The 15,865-nt window shown below is 41.1% G+C and overlaps 1 protein-coding gene across 1 annotated transcript; it reads left to right on the top strand.

The window, feature by feature from the left end:
* Positions 1-3,809: 3,809 nt before the first annotated feature.
* Positions 3,810-15,531, top strand: chrna3 (cholinergic receptor, nicotinic, alpha 3; the record flags this gene model as incomplete). Its single annotated transcript, XM_084054216.1, has 6 exons — positions 3,810-3,873; positions 5,506-5,645; positions 10,788-10,832; positions 12,409-12,518; positions 12,891-14,106; positions 15,403-15,531. The coding sequence occupies 6 exons, from the start codon at positions 3,810-3,812 to the stop codon at positions 15,529-15,531; spliced, it is 1,704 nt and encodes a 567-aa protein (XP_083910342.1).
* Positions 15,532-15,865: the final 334 nt, after the last annotated feature.

Raw genomic sequence — 15,865 nt, 5'->3', positions numbered from 1 at the left:
ACTAAAATTGAATCAAGATTTGCTGTCAAAATCAACACTTATACAGTATGCCTCTCCACCTGATGATGTGAGGAAGTGAAAGTGTAATATCTGCATGGGACCTCATTTGGCATCAGTGTGCTGAATACATTTCCTTCCACTGAGTTGAAGAGAGGCATAGATCTGGACCTCATCTGTCTGTCTCTAAACTAAGGTCCTGTAGCCATTTACAGTAACGTGAAGCCCTATTATACTCCGTCATATGAGAAAGTATGAATCACCTATAACACAGCAAGTTAACATTGCACCGCTGTGAAGGTCATTTGTATGTTGATAATTGTCACTGTCGGGCGGAAACCTTGTACTGTATGTCCAAAACCATTACTTTTCAGGAAATGGAAAAAAGAGTCTGTGTTCCAGTGGATCCAATGTAATTATTATTTTAGTCACAAGCTCTTGTTAATACTTTTCATTGGTTCAATGTTTATAAAAACCCACACACACATTTTCAAAAAATGCTTTTGTGTGCCACTGTAGCATGACGAAGTAGGGCATTAGTTCACGAAAAGAACACAAGTTGAAATAATGGAGATACAAGGTTTCTGCCCGACAGTAACGTGATGTTATGACTCCGCCTTTGTAGTCCCAGGCAGTAGTATCACCATGTGGTTGAAATGTGATGTGGTATTATTACCAAATGTGTAGATGTATGAAATGGCCAATCTGTGTCATCTTCTGCTTGAGTAAAATGTATTAACGCTCCAATAAAGTCTTAAAAGCTGTGGGGACTTGCCAAAAGTACTTTGTAAATCTATAATGTTCACGTTGATAATAATGTGTCTCCAAAGTCAATACATTTGTTGAGGATGTGCTAATTAGAATGTTTAATCATGTAGCTAGGACAGCTATTCAGCTGAAAGTGTGATTGAGTGACCAAGCAGAAAATATCGTGTGAATTTTACAGGGCAAGCAGTAAACTGATCCTACTTGAAAAGATTGCTTTGCATATTATTAGTTATACAGTAAATGTTTAGTGTTATAGCCAACCACAAAATAGCCCCCACTGCAAAAATATCCACTCCTCAAATTACATTGAGGTTTAAATATTTAAAAACAACATGCCAGTATGGTGATACTGTACTGTAGACTGTGGTGGTCTAATCTTTGAATGTCAAGGACCCCAAATTAATATGTATTTGGCTACGGACCCCCATTGAAAATATTTTGTGCCAGGGACACCAAAGCTCACAACACGTTGCGATGTGGTGTGTTGTGAGCTTGGAGATCTGCTGTTTTCAAAGCCGATGTAGGGTTAAAGTGATTTAACTGATTCTGATGCTACATACATTAACTCATTTTGCAAGGGACCGCCCGGAACACCCTCAAGGATGCCTGGGGATCCCCGGACCCCACGTTGAGAACCACTGCTTATAGGCTACAGCTGGAGCAGTTGTGGTTCATTGTCTTTGTTCAGTACCTCTTCTAAGAGTTCTCTTCAAATGAGTGACAATATTCTGAGGGTGAAAAAAGGAACTTGATTCAAGAGCAATTTCTGGTAAATGTATTTGCACTGAAAACAACTGTAGGCTGTATTTTAAAGACACTCCAATACAGTTAGGTTAAATGACTTGTTAGGATGTTTCTTGTTGCTCTGCTATAGCTGAACTTGTGAAGAATCTATACACGTATTCCCTTCCTGGGGCACTATACAATATTACAGTGGTGGAAAGTAAGTAGCCTACATTTACTTTAGTACTGTACTTAAGTATAGATTTGAGGTACGTTTACTTTACTGGAGTATATTCAATTTTTCATACTTTTATTTTTACTCCTACATCTCAGAGTCAAATATTGTACTTTTTACTCCACTATAATTATTTGAAAACGTTAGTGACTAGTTTCTTTGTAGATTTGGATTACTATTACAAAACATTACCCACTTCAGCCCTATATACATTTTGGCCATTTGAAAATAGCCAAAATATCTACAAGGTCACAATGCTTTGCATCGCGACGCATTGTGAGCTTGTAGATCTGCAATTTTGAAAAGATCTTAATACATTTTATTATTTTGAAAACTTATGAAACTTGACATTCTGCATAATGAGTCATTTCTACTTGTGGTAGCCTACTTGAAGTACATTTTGATACCATTTCTTTTGTACTTTTACTCAAGTACATTTTTAATTCCGGACTTAACAGAGTATTTCTACATTGCAGAATTGATACTTTTACTTAAGTAAAAATGTGAGTAGCCTACTTTTTCCACCATTGCAATAGTAATGCTCAAGAACGATAATATTTGGCTATGATAGTTTCATATATAGTGCCATCTACTGGCGAAACATGTATCTGTACATGCACGTATTGTTCATAGGCGAATGGACCCTTCAGTCAATTCAGGCAGTTGGAGGCACACACAATGTGCACGCACACACACAGAGACTGGACCTTTACTGCTCAATAAACAGTGCTGAGTGGGCTCGTTACACATTCTGCAGACTGTTGGTTATTTTGTGAGAGCTTGATTTAAATCAAGAGATAGCCTATTATCAGCATCCATAGCAATGCCAGGATGTGTTTTATCTTATAGTCTCCAGACGTACAAGAGCTCTATAATGGTTTAAACATCGATTTCTCAGCCAATGTGTCTTGCAGCCTTATAGTTGAGAAAGTTACCCCCCACACCCATAAGCCAATGTTATAGCAATTCAGCAAAGCTCTATAGGGGTATTAACCTCCAGACCTAGGACTGTGTTTTAGGCAGTAGAAATAGATGAGAGGTGAACATGACCCCTGCCCTTTCAAGCATATTGACAAAAAACATAAATCAAATTTAAGAAATCGATTGAACTTGAGTGTTTTTTTTTCATTCCCCCACAATCTGAGTAGGCAAAAAAACATAAATGCAAATCTATTCTTCAGATGTATGAACGGATACATAAAGGAAAGCACACAATAGGATGTTCAGCTGAATAGAATTGTGTTGCATTAAGTAATTAAGTTAGCAATCAAGCAAATGTATCAAAGACAATTGGGCTGGAGCTGTCCTGGTGCTGACTTTGAAACATGTGGTGGTATCTCTGCTTTCCCAGTGTTTCTTCTATCTTCTTTCTTAGATTTCTGCAGTGTAGCCTCGAACCTCTGTCAATTATCCACACTGTATTACTATTTGCAAGGTTCAAACACTGTCCCACACACAGTGTAAAGTACATTTACTCAAGTACTGTACTTAAGTAATTTTTTAAGGCATTTTTACTTTACTGGAGTATTTCCAGTTTTCAGTACTTTTACTTCTACTCCACTACATCTCATGGCAAATATTGTACTTTTACTCCGCTACAATGATTTGAAAACTTGTGGAATGGGACATTCTGCATAATGAGTAGCCTACTTTCTACTTTTGGTACTTTAAGTAGCCTACATTTTGAAACCGACACATTTGTAGCCTACTTTTACTCAAGTCAATTTTGAATTCCGGTCTTTTACTTTATATCAGTACAGATTTACTTACAAAAAACATCTGAGTACTTTTTCCACCACTGACAGAACCCTCCCTCTCCCTCTCCCTCCCTCCCTCTCTCCCTCTCCCTCCCTCCCTCTCTCCCTCTCTCTCTCCCTCTCTCTCTCTCTCTCTCTCTCTCTCTCTCTCTCTCTCTCTCTCTCTCTCTCTCTCTCTCCTCCCCCGCACACAATAATGTGCGTCTCTCTCCCCCAGCAGATGTGAACAACTGTCCCCATCACTTTCTCCTCGTCTGTTTGTGCTGTAACTGTAACTGCAGCCCAGCGGATTCATTTTGAATTTGTCATTTGGATTTTTTTTAGCCATGATGAAAGATCCATTTGTCTTCGTTATCCCCACCTGTTCCTTCCTTCTCTTATTTCTTCTGTCGGGTGAGTAACAGCCATTTATCGGGAGATCATTGATACTTGTTGCGTGTCTGCTGCTATCGCTGCCCATGGTATCCCAGTGAGCCATAGACGTCTGGTTTACCTAAATTATTCCAGAAACATGAATTAAAAAAACAACTGCAAGATGCACAACTGAACTCCAAATGTTGGACTAAATACATTTCAATTGCCATTGATGAATACAGTGTAGTTGATATTTAGCCCAGATCTGAACGTCTTTTCGATGGCTAAATGTGTACCCGTTTTAAACCATTCAATTAGTTTTTAGTCATGTTTGAAAACATTTAATTTAGGGGATACTAACAGTATGTTTAGAAATTATTTAGATCTCACTAGCGAAATAATGCAGTTTGCATTAATGGTGATATGCAAATATGAATTTACTAAAAACATATCTATAATTCTAACAGCTGAGGAGGATATCAATAGTTTAAAGAAGCGGTAGAATTTGTTTTATTATCATTTAAGACAGCCTTGTTGCATTATGATGACAATCAGAAAAAACAGCCAATATTTCCCTTGTTATATGAGACAGTTGACTATTAAAATGAGTATGTTTCCATTGTATCGCATCTTGTCACGGTTTTTAAATGATGACATTTAGCAGGCAGCTGTCTTCGTATGTGTGTGCGTTAAGATGAAAGCCCTGCACGTCACTGTGTGGCCTCTGATTTAAAGCAATTCATTTCCCCTTTACATCTTCTGTTCATGCAATATGCTTCTTTGATTGCTTCCTTAGTCATGAGTGAATCTGACCTTCTGAAGGAAATTCAAACCATATAACCATATGCCATGTGGTTCTCAACCTGTGGTCTGGGGACCACCAGTGGTCCTTGAGGGGGTTCCAGGTGGTCCCCAGCTAAATGATGGAGAGTTGGTAACCAAATGGACCCTTATAGATCTTTAACTCTTGAGAATGTAAAATGAAACCAAATGGACCCTTATAGATCTTTAACTCTTGAGAATGTAAAATGAAACCAAATGGACCCTTATAGATCCTTAACTCTTGAGAGTGTAAAATGATTTACACTGTCCCTCATTATATGCTCTCAAGAGTTAAATTATTGTTAATTATTGTTGAATTAAATTACTTAATTAAAGAATTGTTATTTTGATCAAAGTTTTCCTGTTATCTCTCCTATGGTACCAACATCAATACAACATGGAATTGTGGACAAAACCTCATCCAACGACAACAAAATATTCGAAGCCTTGGGTCTGAGAGGCTATATTTAATCAAATGGTGGTTCCGCGGCTCAAATGACGAATACATAATGGGCCTTGATATGAAAAGGGTTGAAAACCACTGCATTATACCATAACCAACTTGTGGAAAAAACTGTCATGTTAAAAAACGAGTGAATTGAAACGTTGAGTTATTGAAATAGAAAGGGACATCTACTTAATGCATTACAGTCTCTGCCTGACAAAAGAGTAGAAATGAGTCATTGTGAGTCATTGTATCACTGTTTCTGCTGAAACATCTATCTATCTATATATCTATCTGTCTGTCTGTCTGTCTGTCTATCTGTCTGTCTATTGTCTGTCTATTGGTTGCAAACATTGCAGCGGTGTACACAGTATTTCATAATCTGACCCTGTGCTCTGATCCAGGTGCTACCTGCTCGGAGGCAGAACACAAGCTGTTCTCTGTGATATTCTCCAGGTACAACCAGTACATACGGCCTGTGGAGAACGTGTCAGATCCGGTGGTTGTACAGTTTGAGGTGTCCATGTCACAACTGGTGAAAGTGGTAAGTAGTAGTGAGTGCCCGTATTTCCCCTCCCTCTCTCTCTCTCTCTCTCTCTCTCTCTCTCTCTCTCTCTCTTTCTCTCTCTCTCCTCTCTCTCTCTCTCTCTCTCTCTCTCTCTCTCTCTCTCTCTCTCTCTCTTTCTCTCTCTCTCTCTCTCTCTCTCTCTCTCTTTCTCTCTCTCTCCGCTACGATTGGTGTCTTCTGTGACGTGCAGCACTTCCACTGTTCCACTGTGGTGGAGTTAAACTGTATAGCACGTCATGTCGTTGATGTCGGGTGGAAACCTCACTATGTCCAAAACTGTTACATTTCAGGATTCAGATAAAAACATTGCAGAATATACAACGCAACATGTTTTGAGCTTGTAGATCTGCTATTTTTGCTACTTTTGTGTGACATTGCATTCATTTCAAGAAAGAACATACAAAGCTAAAGTATGGAGATAAGAGGCTTCTGGCCGACAGCAACAATGTCCTATACAGTTCAACTCCACCACAGTGGAACATTATTTCACCAAGCTCAATGAGTTTCCATGTCCTCGGCTGGTAAGACAAGGCATTGCATGAATAAAGCATTGAATGGGGAGGCCCTATGCATTGCTGCATGTGAACATGCCATTGATTCATTGTGATTAATGTCCACAAGGAATACACATGGATGTACAGTACAGTATATGAAGCACAAAAAACACCAAACTAACACAGTTGGTTTTGGAGATTTCCCCCACTTTTCATAAGGCTTAACAATGGGGATCTTGATAAAGAGACAGGCTGTTGGCATAATATACTTTTATAATCATCAATCAGACAAAAGAGTGAAAAGAAAACACTGCTCATCTGAAAGTGGACTTGGGTGAGGTGCTGGAGCAAAAAATGAAACCAAAATGAACAATAAAGGCAGCCTCTGCACATTCAAAACGGTGCAAAATCTGATTATTTTATTGCAAGGTTTCGGACATTGACCTTCTTCAGGCATCCTTGCCTGAAGCTTGTAGATTTGTTATCTTCGAATAGCAGTAACAAATCTATATATCTATGTAGGAATTAAATGTTTAAACTGTTCCTCGTTTTCCCGGGGACCCCCTGGAATCCCCCCCAAGGACCCCTAGGGGTTAACGAACCCCACTTTGAGAACCAGCGGTGTGTTAATTCTCAAGCCTAAAATGAAGTAAGGAGATGGATGAGTGGTTGTCAGGGCCAATTGAGATGCCTTCGATTCTCCCTGCCCCTGAAACACAGGCCCGCATCTACAATGTCAGCCACAGGGAAACTGATGAGTGATGGCCTGTCACTGTGTGTTTTTTTGAGGAATTGTTGGCTCTATAAGCTTGAGATCCTATAAGCGTGTCTCCCTGCCAATGCAGAGTGGCCCCAGTTTTCTAAACCTGAGCCGCAATTTAAGGAAACACGAGGACATAAAGGGCAGCGTGACATGCAATTGGTCATAAAAACAGATGGGAAATGTCAGCTCCGTACTCAGTACTCTTCCGTACTACTATTCCGTACTGTTGCTCACCTGTTTGGAAACACATGTTGTTTTATAGCAGCGGTGCCCAATCTTTTTCAGTCTGAGATCCAAAATAGAAAACTTGTACGCCCTATTTCAAAAATAGTGACCGGATCTTGTTTATTGCAGATTTATACATCGTAGATCTGCTATTCGCACTATGTCCAGGCAGAGAAGAGGATCATACCAATATCTGAAAACGTAAAAAAAAAACATCTTTACACTTTCCAAGTTAAATTAACAATCTGGATGTTACTGTTACAACGGCTTTATTCAGAAGAGCTGGGCAGGTATCCAGGATGTGGCAGGATCTGAAGATGACACATACTGTAGATGTACTATAGCAAGCGCCAAAATGCTACTATAGTGTTGATGGATGGCCATTATTTCCTCCCTACGTGTAACACTTCAAACCCAGCCTCTGTCGGTAGGGACTGGCCGACGTAGATTACTCCAGCGATACATGAGCTAATTTAAAACATCAATAGCTCATTGGCTGTGTTGGCTCCGCCATCATCTTCCAATAAGGGATATTGCAGTGTGCTGCTGGCTCCTCAACGTGTTTGTAAGTGGCCATAGAGTCCCAGGTGTTTAGACAGACCATCCCTTAAACACATGTTCAATGCAGCAGCAGTCAATATGTTCATGCTTTTCCAAAGCCCCTGCCTGTTCAAGCGCCACCATTCCTAGCTGCCCCCTGAATTCTGACCCTTTTGGTAAAACGTGTACATGAATGTTTCCCAGAGCTGCAGTGTGTACAATGGCAATTGAACCTTAATGAAATACAGCAAAGGAAGTGATAGGAAATGCTGCACTGTGGCCTGCTGTCTGATTGTGCTGACTGCTGGTGAGTCACCAGCAGCCTAGTAGCACCAGGAGTTTCTGCCAGGAGCTCATCAGGGGCTCAGGGGGTCAGGGGCCATATGTATGTATATTTCCATAGACAACACCCTGGTGACTTCGGTTCCAACAGCCAATAACCTTGGTGCTGTCCTGGACAGTCAGCTCTCTTTCAAGAGCCACGTCACAGCGGTCACTCGATCCTGTAGGTTTACACTCTATAACATTTGAAGGATCAGACCCTTCCTCACCCAGGAGTCAGCCCAGCTCCTTATCCAGACATCAGTCATATCAAAACTTGTCTATTGTAACTCTCTCCTTACTGGCCTCTCGGCATGTGCCCTTAAGCCTCTCCAAATGATCCAGAATGCCGCAGCACGCTTGGTCTTCAACCAGCCAACATTTTCACATGTCTCCCCCCTTCTCCAATCCCTCCATTGGCTCCCAGTTACTGCCCACAGAGAGATCTAAACACTGACGTTGGCCTACAAAGCAACCAAAGGTACAGCACCCCCGTATCTTCAAAGCCTGATCCAAACCTACAACCCCTCCCGCTCTCTCAAATCAGCTAACACAGGGAAGCTATCAGAACCATCGTTAAAACGTCTGGGGACAACGCTCCACACGTCCCAGACTCTTCTCCCTTCTGGCTCCCAAACTATGGAATGAACTCCCCATTGCAATTAGAACTGCAGATTCACTCCCAATCTTTTGCCGTAATCTAAAGACACACCACTTCAGACTCCACCTCAGCCCTTAGCACTTGACCTAGCCTTGACGACCTTGCAGGCTTATGCAAAAGCTAAAATGTAACTTACAGTAGATAGCATGTTATGTAGACAGATGCCAGGTCATTGTTGAACTGGTATCCTATAGTGTGCATAGTTTCAATGTACAGGCTGATGATAGGTTCTTGGTTTACGTATGTATTAGTTATTATTAGATTATTGGTTTACCTATGTATTACTTTATTATTAGATTACTATTTCTATGCATTTGATGTATTATCTTGTGTTGTCCTTGCTTACTGTAAATCCCTCTGGATTAAGAGCATCTGCTAAATGCCTAAATTGTAAATTGTATGATCACAAATGTATGCAAAGATCAGTGTTTGTGAAAATAAACCTGACATGAGAAGGTAATTACCTCTTCACTCTATAGGTGGTGCATGCAGATTTTCAGAGAATATGTTTTGCGACAAGAGTCACAAGGAGAGATTATGCAGGAAAAATTATAAATATTATGTTTTTGCTGCTCTTCCACTCAGTATAATAGTCCAATAAAATGTCATAACAACATTAAAGTGGTGTAACTGCATTCTGCTCAAGAGCAGATAAGAATTTGCTACTTTATTGTCCATTAATTACATGAAATCTTATTTTCTTTTCATTTCGGTGCACATTTTCACCGCTGGTACAAAACATTAAGGATGCGATACATTTCTCAAAAAAGAAAAAGAAAAGGGAGGGAAAAAAAACGTCTGGGCATCGCTGTCTCCCTGGACGTTGGTGAAGATGCTATACTGACAGATGTTTGGCCCAGGATGCCAGCCAGGCACTGGCCCAATGGAGAGATCACTGCTCCTCCAGTGATTGTGTCACTTGCCTTGTGGGCACTGTTCCGCTTTTTGGCCTCTCTTTGGAAATGCCACAACTTTATTGTTTCTTTTTCTAGCGTACATAGCGTACACAGCGTGCCTTTGCAATTAGAACCCTGACACTGTGGGATGCCTTGCCAGAGGAGATAAGGCTTGTTCAATCTCTGCCCCGTTTTAAATCCCTTCCAAAAGCTCACCTTTATAAAGCTGCTTTCAACCCCCAGCACTCTAACTAATTTTAATGTATGTAATTGTTTCTTGTTATTGTGATGTATTGTTGCTATCTTTGTTTTGTGGATTCTTCTATCAAGCACTTTGTGACTCTGTTCTTAAAAAGTGCTATACAAATGTGTTTGATATGCTACATACCAGACCACCAAAAACTATAGATTTTCATTGGCTACCTCGTCAACTACCTACGTACCTTTGATTTCATAATCTGTGGAGTTACATTTGACCTGCATTAATATAATCTTAGTCTTGGAAATGTAGGGTATTGATACATGGGTTAATTCTGAGAGTTTTTCTAACCAATTAGGGGTAAAAAAGGAAGTGGATACATGCACATTCTGTAATTCCAACATTTCTCCACCACGCCATGCATGATTTAAACTTAAAACACGTGGACATACATGTCTTGTCATACAGTACATGTGATTAAAAAAAAACACCCATACAGAGAAGCACAGAACAATGTTTACGTATCCATTTAGTATGGATCATGTTGTGTAAACTTTCATACATATACCCCCACATATCCCCAGGTCCACATGAATGGTTAATGCTATGCACTGGGTCATGAGATTGGTTCAATCACGGTCCGAGTAACCCAGGCCTATCCTCCTCACAACACCCCCTCCCCCACCCAACTCTATTACGGGGTTGTAAGTGTCAAAGTTGAGACTGACTGACGGCTGTAATCTATATTGTGAGAGACCCCATGGCCCACTGTTGGTTCCAGCTCTTGGCAATGTGCTATAGGGGCAGGGAGGCTCAGGTGTTCACTGAATACTATTCTCCAGGAACAGTATACAGTTTCAATACAACTACAGCTCACATAAATAATATTGTATGGAGGAGATGATCACCTGTGACAGCGCTCCCCTGCTCTCAAAATGTATTAATTTATTACTTGAGCTCATGCTCCATTTCTTTAAAATTCCACTTTACTCATAGGATCAATTCTTATCTATTTTCAGGATGAAGTCAACCAGATCATGGAGACAAATCTGTGGCTGAGACATGTGAGTTCTCTCTTCCCGTCCATCGCTGTAGCCTGTCTGTTTAAAATGGACCTTGAGCAAGGTCACCAACTACTGGCCTCTCTGTCATATATGACAGTAGGTAGGCCAGCAATATATTTACTGGTTAGATTGAATTACTGATAAGAAGGAGCTTTCAAAAGGATTGATCACCCTTGCCCCAGTCAGCGGAAAGTAAACTTTGACATATATTGTTAACTTCTTATTGTAAACTACTATAAGAAGATAATTATGTATACTTCAATATCTAAATGCGTCTGACTGTATATGTCTACATATGTGCATGTACTGCACATATGTAGACACATATACATATGTGCATTTGAGCAGTACTTGCTAGTTACTTTGCAGCACATATTGAACTTGTTCTCTTTGCCTTCTCATTACTTGACCACATTACAACCTTGCAATGTGGTCAAGTAATGGCTGACTGTAAATGTACACAGGAAACGTACAGCAAACGTTTTAAAACACTGAGCTCATCATGGAAATCACAAAACAAAACATTTGTTTAAACATCCATGAGAACTTCAGATCTGTGATCCAAACGTCCCCCCAGTGATCCAGGGTTGGCCTTGAATGATCTCCATTTGTATTTTAGAACCATATTACATGGCTTAGTGGTTTTGTTACACGGCTGATCCCACATTCTGTAGTGGCAATATATATATATATGCCATGGTGCATGGCACAATTAACTAATTCCGAGGGAAATGATACAGTACAGGTCCTCCCTCTGGTACACCCACTGAGCAAATATACCCATATCTGCGCTGGATTAACATTTGTCTATGGTGCTCACCAGTTGTTTATTAAATGATAATTTTGTGTACAATTCAGTGCTGTCTGCTGAAACACCATTGCCCTTTGACCGTTTTCTATGCTGATTTATTGAACTGACGAACTGTCTACGACCCCCCCCCCCCCAAACAAAAACAAAAACTATACTAATTTTGATTGCCATGCTATTTGTGGTGCACCTTCATTCTCCCTGGAGGATGAACCCTACACTAAATGTGTAGGCTTTACCTATACAAGGTAGGGTTCACCAAAAGGCCTTTCCTCTAATAGTGCCACCCTTTGGCCAAAATGTTCTGTTGAATCCAAAATATCAGAAAATCTAATGGAGCTAAGGAGCAGCATGTAGGGGCTGGTAGTAAGCATTTAGACTTGTTCATACATAAATGTATAGTGTGAGCTTTTGATATGAGAAATGACAGCATGTGTCAGCTAAACATGAGCCTATTTTTAACCTATAGGCTATAACATTTATGTTATGTAAAAAAAGAAGAAGAAAAAACGGTTGCATGAGTCATGACAGTTTAAGATAAATAATTTGTGTGGCCAAATAAATTATGTATCATTAGCACACTGTCACCATAGCTAAATTGTCTCCAGCTAATAAAATAAATGTTGTATTATACTAAATATACTGCCAACTAATATACTGCCAAAATGGAATGCTACTCTTATTGCAGCGTTTGCATAATGTTGATGGTAAAACTTTCTTTCTTTCTTTCTGTCTTTCTTTCTTTCTTTCTTTCTGTCTTTACTACAGATTTGGAATGACTACAAACTCAGATGGGATCCCAAAAACTTTGGTGGTGTAGAATTTATCCGTGTGCCGTCGAACAGGATTTGGAAGCCAGATATTGTTCTGTACAACAAGTGAGTTCAAGAGGGAAATCGTTACCTGTCATGATTAGTTTATTACTGCTGTTTCATTAATAATATGCACACAGTGTGCACAGAGAACTGTAATATCATACCACATTGCATACATGTTCTCATTTTGCACATCCATAGATTGTGTGCTGTTCTTAATGGAGTGTAAAGAGCAGACTGCAATGAAATGACGATGCTGCAGGCCATATTTCCGGTTAATGGCCCTGTGACACACTAGTCAATTGCCTAAAGCCTTCCAATGTAATTTTCAGTGACTCATCTGTCCGCCACCAACTTCTACTGTGTCTCTGTCTGCCACTCTATCTATTTTTTCTCTGGCTGTGTCTCTATCTGTTTCTCTTTCTCATTCCACAGTGCAGTTGGAGACTTCCAGGTGGACGACAAAACGAAGGCTCTGCTGCGTTACAACGGTGACGTAACCTGGATCCCTCCGGCCATATTCAAAAGCTCCTGCAAGATCGACGTCACCTACTTCCCCTTCGACTACCAAAACTGCACCATGAAGTTCGGCTCCTGGACCTACGACAAAGCCAAGATCGACCTCGTGCTGATCGGTTCGAGCATTAACCTCCGGGACTTTTGGGAGAGCGGTGAGTGGGTGATCATCAACGCCCCGGGATACAAACACGACATCAAGTACAACTGCTGCGAGGAGATCTACACGGACATCACCTATTCCCTGTACATCCGCCGCCTGCCCCTCTTCTACACCATCAACATGATCATCCCCTGCCTCCTCATCTCCTTCCTCACCGTGCTGGTATTCTACTTGCCCTCTGACTGCGGTGAGAAGATCACCCTGTGTATCTCCGTCTTGCTCTCCTTGACTGTCTTCCTGCTTGTTATCACGGAGACCATCCCCTCCACCTCGCTGGTCATCCCTCTGATCGGAGAGTACCTCCTCTTCACCATGATCTTCGTCACCCTCTCCATCGTTATCACCGTCTTTGTGCTGAACGTGCACTATCGCACGCCAAAGACTCACACTATGCCGTGCTGGGTGCGGAGCGTCTTTCTCGGGCTGCTGCCCAAGGTGATGTTCATGACCAGGCCAGAGAAGGAACCAGAGAGGGATTCGTCAGTGTCTGGGTCTGGTCAGCTGCTGCCCTCCAGGCCCTGTGCCGTCCACTCCTCGGGTACTTTACCGCAGAAGCACAAGCCTCAGGCCCTCGCCACCAGCGCGTTGTCCAGCCTGGCCCAGCGCCAGCGGCTCTTGCTCAGCACGGAGCTCTCGAACCTCAACAATCTGAGCGGGGACCCCCAAAAGGTTCTGGCCCCTGGGTCCCTGTGCAGGGAGGGCCGCTGCACCTGCTGCTGGCACCAGAAGTGTACGAAGCTACCGTCGGACTCTGGGGGAGGGAGCGGGGGTCTGGGCAGCCTTGGGGTCCTTAGCCGAGGTGGGGCTGCTGGGGTCGCGGGACACGGAGGAGCGGGAAGCCCATGCTCCAGCTCGGAGTCTCTGGATGTAGGACTCATGTCCCTATCGCATCTTTCGCCAGAGATCAGGGAAGCCATTGAGAGCGTCAGGTACATAGCTGAGAACATGAAGCTACAGAATGAAGCCAAGGAGGTGAGTCTATAACCATTTATTCCATCATGGTGGCCTTGGCCATTTGAGGGAGGTTGAACAGGGAAGGAATCCCTTAATCCCTTATCACTTAAATAGATCCACTGTGTTAACTCTAACTATTAAAGGATGCAATAGCAGGGTGCCTTGCGTTTTTATGCCCTATGCCAGTGTTTCTCAAATGGGGGGACGTGTGTACCCCTGGGTACGCGGCGGAGGTACAACAGGGGGTATGTCAGAAAAAGTGTAAAAGAGAACAAAATATTTGACTCTTATGTTTAGACTTTGTGTGAACCTGCTGGTCCGTATCAAAACTTGACTGGCACAACTGTTACTGAAGAGAAACCAATACTTATTTAATACTTAATTTTAAACACAATTGACTTCAAAGCTGGGCTTTTGATGTCTTTGATATTTTCTAAGCTAGATGTTGTTGTCCGGTAAAGGGGGTACTGGGATTCAGAAGACTGGTAAAGGGGGTATTTAAGCCAAGAAAAGTTTGAGAACCATGCAATGTGCCTCAAGTTTTTTGGAGGAGTGCTCTTGATCGACAAAAGGTGGAAAAAAGTCGACTCAAAACAGTAGTAGCCTACAGACAGAAGTGTTGTAGACATGCATGCACGTCTCACTTGGCTCAGTGTCAAGGAAAGACTTTCTGCTAACTTACTTATATATAATTTAATTTTATAGAGTAATTACTCCCAAATGTCTTTATAATAACATAATTTATTGCTCAAATACTCATACATATTTCACACAAGGGGTGATAACTATACCCCTACCTAAGTCCAATTCTATTTGAAGAGGGCTGTACTTTATAGGTCAATTGCATTATGTCATTTTCTTCCAGGTGATGTTCGCAAAATCAAAGTAAAGTCTTAAGGAAACTTAGATTTTATACTCAACAGATAACAATAGCATCTTAGCTTATTTGTTAGTGGTTTGTGGACTGTGTTTTTATTTGTGTTTTTTTTTATCTATTTTATATTATGTGATACATGACTTTTGTGTGTGTGTGTGGGGGGGGTGATACATTGATTATGTAATGTTTCTATTTTTTTTTTGTTTTTCAGCTAATGGGGATCCATATTAATGAACAAATAAACAAACAAACAAACAAGCGCTGCCATGCTGCTCTGCTTTATAGAGCGCAGAAAGAAGGCATGTGTGGTACAGCCTGCCTTTTGCAGCCTACAAAACACTCAGGGCCTCAGCAGGCACCATTCTTCATCAAAAAATGTCAATGTCACGGGCAAATGAAAATGTATTTTCTATCTATTTTCTTTGATTCTATCCCAGGTTCAAGATGACTGGAAGTACGTTGCTATGGTGATCGATAGGATCTTCCTGTGGGTTTTTGTCCTGGTGTGTATCCTCGGAACAGCAGGACTCTTCCTGCAGCCTCTGTTACTCTTCGACGAAATTTGACTCACATGGAGACGGAACTAAGAGACTCCAGTCCAGACCCTTTCAAGTACATGATTACACATTACAAAATCGTATCTCCATTTTTTTTTTCTTTTTATGTTTTTTCCTACATTAATGCCCTACTTCGTCATACTACAGTGTCACTCAAAAGTAGAAAAAATAGCAGATCTACAAGCTCACAACGCATCGCAATGTGATGCGTTTAGAGCGTTTAGATCTGCTATTTTTGGCTGTTTAAAAAAATAATTACATGAAAGCTAATTGGTTAAATCTGTGGGTTTTATAAATGTTTAACCAATGAAAAGTATTAACAACAACTTGTGACTAAATAATA

Source organism: Gymnoscopelus microlampas (genome assembly GCF_963454915.1).
Source record: "Gymnoscopelus microlampas genome assembly, chromosome: 1".
Taxonomy (NCBI): Eukaryota; Metazoa; Chordata; class Actinopteri; order Myctophiformes; family Myctophidae; genus Gymnoscopelus; species Gymnoscopelus microlampas.
Note: the sequence above shows the minus strand (reverse complement) of the source record. Positions and strands in the feature narration are given on the sequence as shown.